The following is a 15,883-nucleotide window of genomic DNA, read 5'->3' as shown; positions in this document are numbered from 1 at the left end:
TGAATGCTGCTTAGAAGTTTTGAGAACAGCTTAATGTAGGGCCCTATAAAATCTGTTTTATTTGTTTCCAAATTCCGTATTGTATGTCAAAAATAAAGTACATACGATTAAAAGGCAGATATAAGTTGTAATGACATGGATTATTCTGACTGCTCCTTTTTAATTATTTAAAAATGTCATAAAGGTGTATGAGAATAGCATTAATGTCACCTGATTTCCTCTCAGGGATCAATGATTTACTGAATCTGATCAGGTTTAATGATTAAGTTCTGATCAACTTAGTTTAAATTAACCTAAATTAAATGATCCTATCTTCTGTGTAATGTGGAATTTGACGTTGACTAGATGTTGCAATTTGTTACTTTTGTCTCCCATAGTCAGGACTAAAGTAACACCGTGAAATACAGTGAATTTAAAAAACAAAAGAAAACAAAACATCTTTTTCAGAAAAACAACAAAACAAAGCAATGTTCTGGCTAATAAGCCATGCACTCTCTAAATCGAAAAAAAAAAAAAATACCTTTTTCATTGCTTAATTAAAAAAATAAAATAATTATATATGTATGTATATATTTATTATCCTAAGCCAATATCTACTGACTTGTGTACTCATTTTACTCATTTGGGTATTTATTTCAATAAACCAGGTTGTATTCTTTTCTTCACTCATGTACTACTTGTTTTTCAGCCTAATTGAGAATCGATAAGAAAATTAAAAAAAAAACTAGATCGTTAAGCATGAATCGATACAGCATCGGAATCGATACATCCTTATCAATAATAATTTATCTCAGGACTGGCACAAAAACAGGAGCAGAACAATTTGATCTTTGAATGGTGTAAATCGGTTAAGATTTGATCGATTAAAAACTACTATTGTTTGAGGGTGTGCTCACAATGCCAGCTCGGACCGTTCCAAACTCACAGCAGGAATCCCTCCCCCCCGCTGTTTTGTGACAGAACAAAAAACAATGAAAAAAATATTAAATGTGGACTATTATTTATCAGATCCCTCTCGTCTTAACCTCTCATAGTGAGTGATTTTATAACTGACCATCCATTTAAATATTTTGATAAGCACTTCAAGGTGAATATTTTTGTAATTTGCGCATATAAAAAAAGTTATTTAATAAGTCAGTGTCAAAGACTCAGCGCCTTACCAGGGAGGGTGAGGGATGCTTGGCTCCCAATCCATAAGCTCAGGACTTTGGCTCCAACTGTAAATAAAGAAAATATTCATCTCATGAATGGCACAAAAACAAGAGCAGAACAATTTGATCTTTGAATGGTGTAAATCGGTTAAGATTTGAATTAAGCATTAAAAAATTCATATAAAATTTTGTTGTCAGAGTTCAACCTCTAAAAATTACTTGGAATTGTAGATTAGACAGTGGGCAACATTTTAGTGCTAAAAGTGTGTCTGTGAGTTAAAATTTGACAGATATAGCAGTTTACAGTAAAAGTATAAAACCTATTATTACATTAAATGTATAGGTGTGAGATTTGTTTTGACTGCAATGATACTGTTTATAAATTATTTCATTGAATTATCCACCGGGAGCATTGCAGAACAGCTCAATCTTGACAGGTAGTCATGGAAACTCAGGATAATTTGCACTATATAAAAAAAAGTTACATAATAAGTCAGTGTCAAAGACTCAGCGCTAGGGTTGAACATAGTTTGGATTTTAACGATTCTCAATTTCGATTCCTGTTCTAAACGATTCTTTGAGTTGTGCAGGTCAACAGGTCACAGATTTCACAGGATAATTTTTTAATTTGAAAAAGCCTTTAAACAGGCCATTTTTATTAATTCACTTAGTTGATACAGTTTAATTTGGTTGCTGTACTAGGGTATTCAATTACAAAGGTCCCCAACTGTAACTGTAAAAGTGAAACTTGCTGAAATAAAACTACAAACAAGTTGGCAGCAGTCTAAAAAACAAAGAGCTACAGCCCAGGTAGATGTGAAACTAAATAAAACAAACTTAAACCCTGGAGCAGTCATGTGACAAATCAATCAACAGTTATTGTTGAGAACGATTATTATTATTCTAGATACAGTGGAAACAGAAACTATAATTTCTATAGTTCTATTGTGAACCTGTTTATATTGTGGGGAAGATATTATATACAAATATGTAATTTGAGTCTATAGCCACAAAAAAACACCACTTTAAAAAGAAAATACACAAATATAAGACCTCTTTACAGTTATTTGGGTCATTCTGCCCTTGCGCGACTTGCGGTGATGACGCGCTGGTGACAACATAATCCAAGATGGCGGCGGGCCGGACGACAGCCGACACTATTTAATTAGAGCCTTAAAAGACATGGATATAATGAAAACAGTGGACGGACAGACGCAAAAATATGCAGACTTTCACACCAACACACACGGACCTCGGTAAAAAGAACAGGTTTCATCGACTGGCAGACCCGTCCCCGTACTGCATGTACAGGCTGTAATATCACCAGTTTATCATTTTACCAGTTGTTAGAGCTACTATATTTACCAGGGAAGAAATATTTATTTCTGGTTATTGTTTTCCGGTGTTTTTCTTACCGTAGCCACACACAGACACACACTGCAGTCGCGTTCTGAACGCATCTCATATAAACCCCGCGTAAACAAACAGAGTAAGCCGTGGACACAAACTAGTGCAGGCATTTAAGGAATCGAAAAACATAATCGAAATGCAAACATCTTCGTAACGTTCTGGAGCCGGGCAATATTGAAATGTGTCACAAAAGTGCTTTTTCTGCAAAAATACGTAACAGAACGTGACGTACCTCTTTGCCCAACCCTACTCAGTGCCTTACCTTACTTGATTTCTCCACATGATGTATTCTAAGATCAATACAACTTTTGAAAATCAGTTTTGTGATCGGCACAAAAACACTGCTATACATATATATATATATATATATATATATATATATATATATATATATATATATATTTATTATATTTTTTTTTCTGTTTCACTTTTTTTTTTTTTTTTTACTTTGTCTGCACATGCTGTCAAAGTTCAACACTACAAGAAGTGCAATCTTTTTAAGACAGCAATGCATGTTTTGTTATTGCAATTAAATAAATGAATTTATTTTAATGCATAATTGTGACCATCACCAAACCTCTGTTAAAGAAGAGAACACTGGATGCCTCTATACTGGCTAACTATAGACCAATCAGCAACCTTCCATTCATAGCCAAGATCATTGAGAAGGTGGTCTTCAACCGAGTCATTTCTTCACATTCAAAAAATTATTTAATACATTTCAGTCAGCTTTTTGTTCTCATCACAGCACTAAAACTGCTCTTATCAAAGTGATCAATGACATAAGGTTGAACACTGATTCAGGAAAAGTATCTGTTCTCATTCTATTGGATCTAAGTGCTGCATTTGACACTGTAGATCATACAATTTTGTTGCATGATCTACAGTGTGCAAGAAGCGCGCACGCATGTGTGATAGATAACGCATGGAGGAGATGGCTGGCACACACGCACACACACACACACACAGTATTTATGATAAAAATATACTAAATGAGCAAAATAAAACTAAAAACGAAACAATATTTATACAAAAAGTACACAAAATGACAACAGAAATGCATTAAAATATACAAAAAGGCTCCAAAAACACACAAAATTACTCCAAAAAACATATATTACAGAAAAATACACCAAACAACAACAAACATATGAAAATGACTCAAAATACACAAAACTAAATATTCATACAAAAATAACAACATAAATGCACAAAACTACACTAAAAAAGATACAAAAATACACAGAAAGATTCCAGAATCACACTGCAATGGCAACAAAAAAACAATAATTATACAAAAACTGCACAAAAAGACACCAGAAAGATACAAAAACACACACAATGACTCCAAAAACATACATTACAGAAAAATACATCAAACAAAAAAAATATAAAAATGAGTAACAAAAACAATAATTAGACAAAAAATGCACAAAAATACGCAATTATACCCCTTATGCTCCCACATGAATGCATACTTCCGACGGGCACCGTACTAGTTAGTCTAAATTCAGGGGTTTTCAAAGTGTGGGGCGTGCCAGAGTTCTTCAGGGGAGAAAAGAATAAACTAGAAGAAATCGTGGTCATCATTATCAGAGTCAACCGCAAATTTGCCGTGACAAGATTTACTTATTGATTAATAACTTGCTCACTTATTTACTCTTTTGATTTTGGTCAAATTTTAACAAGTTTTGTTGTTGCTGGCTTTCAAATCACTTACACACACACACACTGGTTAGGGTGAAGAAAGCCCCACCCACACGTTAATCATCATCTTTATCAAACACTTTAGAAATTCTTTCTAATGCCGCACCTCGTCATCAACACACACATCAAAAACACACAACAAAGTGAGTCACGAAATATTATTATTATTAAATACTAAATAACAGTAATAACTGACAGCTGATACATTTATTCATGTTAATATTGTTTTAATACAAACTTTCCCCTGTTGTGAAAACAAACCCAACAGAAACAGTGAAAACTAACACTCTTTAATGTGTAACAACACAGCACAAAACTAAATTATTAATAAATATTTGTATATGTATTTATTATAAATAATATATTTTTATATCATAAATATAATCTCATATTTATAATATATATATATACTGTATACATTTATTCAAAAATACATTATAAAAACAATTGTAGTTCTAATCATATTTAATGTTTTAACTAATATTATACCATCATAAGTGCACATTTGAGCTTATTATGCATTAATTATCCATTATTCTAGTACATATATTATTTATAAATGTAAAAAAGCATCTAATAAGCGCTTATTAACTGTCAATTTGATTTGTGGTTTTTTAAGTGCGTATTAACTATTGATTGTAAGTATGAAAATAAAATTTGTTCGATAATTTAGAAAAAAAAACAGTTCGTCACATGATTGTTACATTAAACCCAGCGTGAAAAATAAATCATTGTTCGTATAAATGTCCATCGTCCCTGTGATTTCTGTCAAAAATGTATCTTTATACAATATTACAGCAAAAATATAGAAAATCTGAATATTTTACAGTTCATTTAATGCAGATACGAGTTGTGTTTCTATCATTTGTGCACACAGACAATAATACGATACATGATGGACTGTTTGTCCTAAAGCTCCACCTTTTTCACTGAAGTAATAAATTAAAGCAGATGAAATATTGGAGGACGTCACATGACTCAGTTCTTGGGTTTGTCCAAATCCCCCTAAAATAAAAAGACACAAGAGTTCAGAAAACACAAAGCTTTAAGGTTTAAGTTATTAGATTTAATAGTTCCCTCAATTATTACAGTTATTAAGTCACATAACTACACAAAATGACTCCATAAAATACACAAATTGATTAAAAAAAAAACACACAAAATTATTCCAAAAAACACAAAATAACTCCAGAAAATACACAAAATAATTTCAGAAAACGCCAAAAATTACTCCAAATGAAATACACAAAAATAATTAAAAAGAAGTATGAATTAAAAAAATGATTAAAAAAAAAAACACACACAAAATGACTTAAAAAAAATTACAATGGCTCCAAGTATTACATGAACCCTGTTTCCTGCGTTAATGCTCGGATTTATCATTATTCCAAATGCTATTGAACAGATACTGTACAATCATGTTTGTGGTCCTGCTGTGATAATCACTTTGTGCCTGAATAAAAAAATAAATAAAAAGATCAAAGTAAAGCAGAAATATTTTGCACACACACTTAATTAGAGCGAAAAACAACAGGTTTTTATCGCTATGTAATATTATATTTCTCATTATTTCTAAATGAGTTCTCTCTTGTTTCTACGTACAGTGAAGTTTGTGGAACATTTTGGTGGAATATGAATAAAAAGGATACATGCATATCTGTGGGATAAAAGGAAAGAGTTTTACTCTAAAAAAACCATAAAAAAGGTGAAAATAATCTGCATACATCAACAGATCTGTAAAAGTGTGTGTGTTTGTACAAAGACACACACACACACACAAAGGTCCTGTGCTGTTGGACGATAACACTGATAGTGAATGTTTGAGTTGCTGCGTTAATCATCTGAAGTGTGGCTGTGATTTCTTTACAGTCACTGTTCAAACTTTGACTCATTAAAACTGTTAAAGTTCACAAATACACACACACACACACCCTAAGAGGGTGTGACGCACAACAGGAACACACAACTCAGATGTTACAGTTAAACCTCACGTTAAACCAGATGTTGTCTTTGTTTATGTGTTTCTTTCTTCATTACAGTCACTAAATCTGTTTAATTATTAATTTTTCATGTTTGTGTTACAAAGTGGGACTAAGTATGACATTAGAAACAGTCAGTGTGTAATAAAAAAATAACCATGTTCTGCAAAGTATTACAAGATGTTACAAAGCGTTACACAGCTAAAAATGTGTTACTGCGCAATACTGCAAATAGTTTCTATGGACTAAAAAAATCAAAATAAGACATTACAATGTATGACAATGTGCTAAATGGCTTTAAATAGTGTGGGAATCATTTTTACATCCTTTATATAAGATTATCAATAACAATATATAAATGAAACAACATCAATATATGCGAAGAAGTGATAGAATGGATTATAATACGGTTATAATGTTAACCAAAGTGCTACAAATTGCGACAGTGATACAATTAATTGCTACATTACGATGTAATAATCTTTGTTACAATGTCATAACAATCAATAATAGGATAGTTTAACAACCGAAAGTGTAACAACGCGTAGTAAAATGTAACAAAACACACGAGTTGGACTAAAAAGAGTTTTTCCAAACAGACATCGCATACACTGAGTCATGTGACTTACGTAGGGCTTCCCATTGGTCGACCAGAGGTGGCTGTGTGTGGTGTATAACGGGATCTCGTGGTCGTACGGGCTGAAGCTGTTTTGGCGTCCTCCACCGCAGCACCACCAAACCAGCTGAGAGACACAGCGGAGGTATGAGTTAGCAACATGCTAGCAACATCTGAATGTTCACGTCTGTCTTCCTTTTTCAGAATTTCAAAATAAGAAACAGATTAATGGTTGAAAACCTGATTTACTGAGAAATCACACACGTTAAAGTGTTGCCCCGCCCCCTCAGTGACAGAGAGCGCACATTACTGCTATACAAACAGTGATACATAAATTAGCCCAGCAGATATGTAGCAATATGAGGCTAAGATGTTCACTTCTGGAAAAAAGCATGAAAATGTGTGATTTTGAGTATTTGAATCCATTTTTAATGGGATCCAATGGTTCCCACTCAAAATCAAGAAATCCAAGATGGCCGCCATCCATATTGCCAGTTTGAATATTTTGTCATAACTTTGGTTGTATTTGACATAGAAATATGATCTCAGTGGTAAATTATTGGTTTTCAGGGTCATGGAATTCAATAATATATCTTAAAATACCATAAATTATGTTGAGAGTAAGATCCAAGATGGCCGCCACCCGCATTGCAAATTTCAATCTTACCATAAATTCTGTTTCGGTAAAATGCAGGATTTGGGGACTATTTGTCATGAAATAATTTAAAATACTGTAAATTACATCTATAGCAAGATATAAGATTCCACCACAATGCTTTACACATGGAAAGAGTGAAATTGTGATTTATTTGCAGCCACAAATGTTTATGACAAAGATGTCTTTTAAAGAGTGAATGATTTGATTTAAATGCTCATTAAAACATGAATTAATATTTCTATTTTCATTTATTTCTCAGGCAGATTATATCTTTTGTGATCCTAGTGCATAAGCATTCATCTGACGATGTGTTTGTTTTGAAGCATTTGCCAACATGTACTATGATTAAACTCAAACTTTTGACGTAGATATCTGATTAATATTTAAATGAGTGTAACAAATGTTTCAGTTCTCCCAAAAACCTACATTTTGTTTCTACGTCAAACAGAACCAGAGTTATGGTGAGATTGAAATTCACAATAAGGATGTCGGCCGTCTTGGATCTTGCTCTGAGCACAATTTACGGTATTTTAAGATATATTATTGAATTCCTTGACCCTGAAAACCTATAATTTACCACTGAGATCATGTTTCTATGTCAAATAGAATCAAAGTTATGACAAAATGTTCAAATTGGCAATACGGATGGCGGCCATCTTGGATTTCTTGATGTTGAGTGGGAACCATTGGTTTACCAGTGTAGATCCAACGAGATCGAAGGTTACCGAGTCCTGATAATCTAATCGCTAGCTAATAGTCGTTCTTGCTAAGTGTCATTTCAGTAAACAAGTAAGCAACTTTTGAGACATGCATTTCTTGCGGTATGTGGTGATTAGCGGCGTTAGCGCTCACCAATGCGATCAGCAGCAGGAAAAGCAGCAGCAGAAGAAGAGACGCTAGAACCAGCAGCGCGATTCCCCACCCGGGAACACCGCCGCCACCAGAAGGCGCTGCCGACACGGTGCTAGCTGTGGAGGCTTGCATCGCTGCCGTGGTGTTAACGGAACTAGCCGTTGAGTTAGCAGAGCTAGCTGTAGCATTGACAGTACTAGCTGTAGAATTTCCGGGACTGGCTGTAGCATTAGCAGGACTAGCTGTAGCATTAACAGTACTAGCAGTAGCATTAACAGGACTAGTTGGAGAATTTATTGGATTTGAAGTAGAATTTACTGGATTAGCAGTAGCATTGATTGGATTAGCAGTAGCATTGATTGGATTTGCTGTAGCATTAGCAGGACTAGCTGTAGCATTAACAGGACTAGCTGTGGCGTTAGCTGTGACGTTAGCCCGTTCAGCGGTTGCGTCCCCTTCGGCCTTGGAGGAGGAGCTCAGCCTCAGCCAATCAGGGTGGACGTAGATGTTGTTTTTGGGCAATAAAACATCTGGGCTGATGTTTACTGATGCTGAGGTGAAAACAGGAAGAGAAACTAAAGAAAGGAGAAGAAAAAAAGTCACTTTTCTGTTTATGAAGCTCCAAAAACTAAATGTCCCTAAGGATAGGAACGGATCTACTATTTATATGTCTGTAACAAACAACAGGAACATATCTATTCTTCATATGTCTGCAACAATGGACATGAATAAATCTCTTATTTATATGTCTGTGACAAACAACAGGAACAGATCTATTCCTCATATGTCTGCAACAATGGACATGAACACATCTATTCTTCATACGTCTGTGACAAACAACAGGAACAGATCTATTCCTCATATGTCTGCAACAATGTACATGAATAAATCTCTTATTTATACGTCTGTAAAAATTGACAGAAGGACAGGAACAGATCTATTCTTTATGTCTGTAACAAACAAGAACATTTCTATTCTTTATACATCTGTAACAGATCTATTATTTAACTATGTTCATGTTTTATGTGAAAACCTTATTGATCTTCTTAAGCCTTAACATAAATACATTTGTTTGTTTATTGATCATAATTTACTCAATTACACATATTTCAGTAAAAAAAACTAGTGAAAACGTTTCCTGGATTTGATTTGAAAATAAAATGTGTTATTTTAATCGTCTATGGCCATAGAAGCTGAAAACGATCAGTTATCACGTCAGTGCTTCACTAATGATTTAAAATCTGAAGCTTTGATTATTTTTCAGTTAAAAAAACCTTTGATCTCACCTGAGGCGACGCCTGTGAGCGCCAAGCAGAGTCTGAGCAGAGCCTCCATCTGTGTGTGTGTGTGTGTGTGTCTCTGTGACAAAGATGTCAGTGTGTGTGTTCATCCACAGAAAGGCTCCTTTATACACCTGAACACAGGTGAGCTGTGGGAGGAGCTTAAAGTACTCATGACCTCAGAGCACCACCGTGTGGAACCACTAAGCTGGGAAATGATTCCATTTCACCTCATTGGTCTAAAAAAAATAACATTGGTAACGTTTAACAACGCAGAACAAAATTTAATTTATTTTCTTTCTTTATTTATTTTTTATAAATATTGAAAAAAAATTCCCAGGCCCACCACCAACCGAAAATGTAAAAAAAATGGAACTTTGTAGCCTATATGAACAATATAGTCATTATTATCAAATAAACACAAAGTATAAACATTTTTATGATCAAGTGTAATTAAAGATCTGTGAGTGTAAATTATTTATATATTTTATATATATATTAAAAAGTGTATTTAATAATTTGTTTCATTCTTATCAAAGTGTCTTGAATACAAATATAAACCAAAACGTTAAATATGATTAGAATTACAATTTGACTTTATTCTATTAAATATTGTCTTTTCATATAATGTATTTTAGGTACATTATATATAACTAAATCAAGTTTCTTCGGGTCATACAAATAAATGTATCCTAAAACAAAAGTGAGATCACACTTTGTATCGAAAATTGACGCGTTTTCTAAAAAATGGCACCAATTTGTCAGAATTACTTTAGAGCCCATATCTCTGCTTCTGTTACATCTATAATGACACATTTGGTTTCAAAATTTACATTTTTGGAGTCAAGGAATCCAATAAAATAGGTTTCAAGTTTTCCCCTTTCTATGACAAAGTAACATTTCACAAGAAAAAAAGGGGTTAAAAAGTATGACCTTTTTTTGAGAAAAAAAATACAAATTTGGACTATTCTTCAAATCTCATAAAAATAACGTGAAATTTGCAATCACAAATTTTAGAACAGTAATAAAGCTCTTTATTAACAAAGCACAAAGAAAAATACATTTTCGGTTTTTCATGCTCAAGGTTAAACAAGGCCATTGTGATTGGACAGTGTTTTGGCGTACTTTTTGTCAATAATAAATAGCATATTTTACCTCCAGTTGTCATGAAAAGGGAAATACTGTTGTTTTTTTAAACTTGAAACCTATTTTATAGGATTCATTGACCCCAAAACATGTCATTATAGCTGTAACAGAAGCAGAGATACAGTATGTATGGGCGGTGGCCATTTTTAAGAAAGGCAGTGGCCATCCGTATGGTTGCCATATCAATATACCGACATTCTTTCCGTACGCAGCGCCCCTCATTGGCCAGTTTAGGACACGTGAGTAAGACTAACCCTAACCCTAAAAATTGCTGAGATATAGGGTTATAACCTAACCTTAACCCTAAGACGCTACGTACGCGTTTTTCGGTAAACGTACCAATAGCACCTGGGGCTGTCTGTACGGCAACCGTACGAATTAACACTTTCTTTAAGAAACGTGTCTATATTAGGTACAAAATGTGATCTCACCCGTGTCTTAGAATAAATGTATTTCTATATACCTTCATTTAATGTTTCAAAGGACATGTATTGATTTGCCTTATATTTATAATTATATCATGCTTTAATAGCGATTATATATATATATATATATAATCGCTATTAAAGCATGATATAATTATATATATATATATATATATGTGTGTGTGTTGACATGATGTGACGCCATTACTGTACATGGACATTTTAAGATGTTTTTCAGAATAAAATCCCAGACTGGGGACGGTTCGCTGGGGGTCGACTTTCATTTGAATTTCAATCAGAAATTAAAGTTAGTGTTAATCCTCAGGATGGAAAAAACCTACAGTTATTTTATTTAGAAAGATGGATTTAAAAACAGGAAGTGAGTCAGCGTGTCTGATGTACCAAGGAAACTTTTTAAAACTCTGTGTGTGTGTGTGTGTGTGTGTGTGTGTGTGTGTGTGTGTGTGTGTGTGTGTGTGTGTGTGTGTGTGTGTGTGTGTGTGTGTGTGTGTGTGTGTGTGTGTGTGTGTGTGTGTGTGTGTGTGTGTGTGTGTGTGTGTGTGTGCGTGCGTGCGTGTGTGTGTGTGAGACACAGGCCCAGTCAGTGTGTGTGTGTACTGCTCTGATCATGGACGTGTGTCTGTTCTGCTGCACTGTCAGTTTGCTGCTGTCCGCCACTGCAGGTGAGAACATTAATATTTAAACATTTACAGTATATATGAAAACATCACATACAGTTAGCCTTGAGTCCTCAGACACTGTTTGAGGTCAAATCTAATAACATTAGACTTTTAAAACAAATAACAACAACTGTTTTATTGCTGCTTTAGAGACAAGACATAGTTTATTCCTTCAAATGATTGTTTGTTTACTCTTTTTTATTTTATTCTATTTTTTTACAAATGTGGCCTACAGTCTTCTAAATGTACTTATTAAAAATTCTATGAATAACAAAACTTGTTATTACGCACCATATTTCTTTAATTACCTTTTTAAAATAGGACTACTTTACAGTTTTTGAGCCTGTGTTCCTCCATCTTTAAATCATGTGATTGGTGATGTCACACGGCCCACTGCCTGTAAACATCTCATTGTTTTCTATTGGAGTGAAACATTCAGCCTGGTTTTTAAATCATTTAGCAGATTTTTCGGCTTTTAACTTCTGCTACATTTGGTCGCTCTAATTAATCAGGAAACATTAAAGATTATGATGTCAACCTCTATTGTTTACAGAAAGAGGATAAAAACTGTTTTGACCCGAAAAGACAGTTCTAACTCTGAGGTTTGTAGAAGACAACAGTTCGGTTTGCATTACAGATTTTCCCAAAATAAAAGCGATATTTCTAAATGTCGACAAGGTATAATTGCGCTTTGACCGTGTTACCATTGAACGTTGTTATGGGCAGGAGCCTCGTAACTCCTGTGAAATCTCATCCCGCGAGACTTCGCTGCAGGAAGACGGACGCTCACAACGTCCTTAGAACACTATATATTCCTTTGTTGTTTCACGCCTAATGTGGTAGTAATAATTCTAAAATATAATACTAAGAAATGTCCTGGTCTCCTCTTCTGTCTACACATACCGCGTCATGTTTACTCAGAGAGAAGTGGTCATGTGACCAGGTACGTCACGTCCTGTGATGTGTATTTGTGGAAAAAGTGTTTCCATAGCGCTTTTGTGACACATTTCTGTATCAAAGTGTATCAGAGTGTTTTCCATTACCAGTTTTTATTGTACTATTTAGATTTTGCACATTTCCTTGGGTAATGAAAATGCAGCTAATGAAGCATAGAAGAAAAGCTCTCCTAAGGGACCATTTCTCCCCCTTAAACAGTGCGCTGACACGCTCTGGTGGCTAAAGTTAGCGAGTAAATCACAGACTGTTGAAGACACACAATCCCTGAGAATAGAAGTCATTTTGGGTGGGAGTCCTTCAACTGTCAATGTTTTACTCTCTAACTTCAGTCACCAGAGTGTGTCAGCGCACTGTAAAAGTGTTTTAGGAGAGCTCTTCCTCTCTGCTTCATTGCCTTCTACCAAACCGCAGAGTTTGAACTGTTGCCCCCTGTGGTCACAAATCTCTATAACTGTTTTAATGTCTTTTGGTAAACTAAAGAGGTTTACATCGACATCATTTTTAACTTTTCAGGATTATTTAGAGCAACCAAAAGCAACATAAGTTTCCATTTTGACTGAAAAAGCTGCTAAATGATGTAAAAAGCAGGCTGAATGTTTCACTCATATAGATATTTCTGTCTCTCCTCAGTGTCTTTGGACTCCGGGGACGACGGTTGGTCGATGAAGGTTCAGGCTGAGGTCCGTGGCATCGAGGGCTACCCGGCGGTGCTGCCCTGCACCTTCAGCCACCCCCTGCACTCCCAGCATTCCTCGCTGCAGGTTTCGTGGCGTCTCGGCCACGTGGTGGTGTTCAGCTGCACCAGCCGACCCGGGGCGTCGGCGTGCGAGCCCGGGCCGCAGCAGGACCAGCGGTACCGGCTGGAGGGGAACCCTCGACAGCACGACCTGTCGCTGCGCATCAACAGCGCCGCCCTGCAGGACAGCGGCCGCTATTACTGCAGGGCGGAAGTGGCAGGACGGGAGCACGTGAGCTTTGAGGATAAGATGGGAACCAGGCTGAGAGTGGAAGGTGAGGAACCTGGAACCACTTTAGGGAAGATGCAGAACTTTCATCACTGAGCGCTCGCAACGGTTGATGTTATGGTTTCAGGTAGTGCTGATATTTATATCCTGAAATAGTATTAATTCCTTAGAATTACATGAAATAAATTGGAAATTGCTATTAATTATATATTTTATTATATATATAAAAATAAACAACAAACATCCCAAAATGAATGATAATTTTCCTTTAAGAATCTTCTCAATGAAGGAATATGTGTGACTTTTGCGACATATACTGTTGTCACGTGTTCTGATTTGTAAATGTATATGTGGGAATGCCACCAGGGGGTGCAAAAAACAACAATAATAGCCACTGTTATGGTTTTAAACTGTACCTGTAGTGAATTTTTACTCCATCACAGATCATATATAACACTGTCTGTTTGTTTATGGCTGTTGAAGTTTGAGTCAAAAGAGTATAATTATTTCTGAGTTTTACTGTGGGACATCTCTTCCTTAGTTCTTTTCCAAATATTGTGCTCTTTCCTGCGGACCAAGTCCTTCCCTGTATGCCTTTGCAACTATAATGCATTTTGAGGACTAAGTCAATCACTTTTACATTCCTGTGCTGTTTGCTAGGTGCTAGCTCAGATTTGAGGTGGAATTCTTTGATGTAGATACAAGTTTTCTTCCCGAGTGCACAGCGGACGCTAATGTTTTTGTCGTCTTTTTTACGGAATCAAACTTAAATTAATGTCAGTACTTCCAAGAATTAAAAGCTGCTTGAACATGCTCTCTCTCTCGCACTACATTTTCGATTTTAGATGACGTCACAATGTAAAAAGACGCACAATTTTTGGTGGTTTAAACATTTTCTGTTAGGCAGGTCCCTTAGTTTATGGTTAACATTGTCAAGTTTTTAAAAATGTTAAACATAAAGCTGCTCTTGTTTTTATTGAGCATTTGCACATACTATTTTTGTCTTGACACATTTTATTTACTAATTGTATTTATAATGTGTGCTAAATTCTCCAGGTGTTCAACTTTTTTCCATGTACCAGTTTTCTACAAATTAACAAAATAAAAAATATGGAATTTGCTGGGGAAGGGACATTTGTTTTACTTTTTACTTTTTTACTTAAGTACATGTACTTTTTTTTAAACTTTTATTCAAGTAAGGGAGCAACTTCAATACTTTTACTTTTACCATTTTTTATTCAAGTGTCTATACTTTTACTTGAGTTTGAAGACTTTTCGGTTTCATTCACTATTGCAGTAACACAGCCTGCTTGGGGGAAAATAACTGTAATCTAATTATTGTTTATTAAATTATAATCACTTACTTTACTTGTTAAATGGGAAAAGTAATCAGATTACAGTGACGCGTTACTTCTAAAGCTTTAATGCCCATCACTGATTATAAGAAACAACCAATGTTGTAAAAACCTCAATAAAACAGAGGCTGTCATGGAGAATTCTTCATATCTTTCTCATACTTCAGGAGAACAGGGAACCTGTTGGTGTATCACTTCAACTGATTTGGTTCCTCTCTGTGCTGCAGCGCCCCCTCACATCCTGTCGGTGTCGGTGCAGGGCAGCCAGCAGACGGGCTTTCAGGCTCTGTGTCAGGTCCAGGGCTCCCCCCCACCCGACGTTCAGTGGCTTGGCCCCGACGAGCTGCTGCAGGAGGCCCAACCGGGAGCTCTGGTCCAGGACTCCTCCCACTTCCACACTGTGAGTCAGCTGACGGACGTGGAGCCGGGTCAACAGTATTCCTGCAGCGCCTCCAACCCGCTGGGCCGGGACCGGGCCGCCCTGTACGTGCTGCACCCCCAACCAATGCCCCACCCCACCACGCCTCCAGTTGTGCTGCTGCTGCTGCTACTGGTGTCACTGGGAGCCAAAGGGCTGCTGCTGGTCGGAGTGGGAGGAGCCATACTGAGGAGGAGGTGAACCTCGTCTAATAAAAACCTTCTTCAACAAACCTGTTGTTTTCTCATGTGTTAAAGCACAGTTACCACCATAGATTTCATCAT

The 15,883-nt window shown here is 35.8% G+C and overlaps 1 protein-coding gene across 1 annotated transcript; it reads left to right on the top strand.

Annotated features, from left to right (window-relative positions):
- Window positions 1-11,852: 11,852 nt before the first annotated feature.
- Window positions 11,853-15,800, top strand: si:dkey-11p23.7 (V-set and Ig domain-containing protein). Its single transcript, XM_028470428.1, has 3 exons — window positions 11,853-11,907; window positions 13,492-13,872; window positions 15,409-15,800. Exons 1-3 carry the CDS (start codon window positions 11,853-11,855, stop codon window positions 15,798-15,800), a joined length of 828 nt encoding a protein of 275 aa, XP_028326229.1.
- Window positions 15,801-15,883: the final 83 nt, after the last annotated feature.

The sequence above is a fragment of the Gouania willdenowi genome, chromosome 16 (genome assembly GCF_900634775.1).
Source record: "Gouania willdenowi chromosome 16, fGouWil2.1, whole genome shotgun sequence".
Classification (NCBI taxonomy): Eukaryota; Metazoa; Chordata; class Actinopteri; order Blenniiformes; family Gobiesocidae; genus Gouania; species Gouania willdenowi.
The sequence above is the reverse complement of the archived record's forward strand: the minus strand, read 5'-3'. Positions and strand labels throughout refer to the sequence as shown.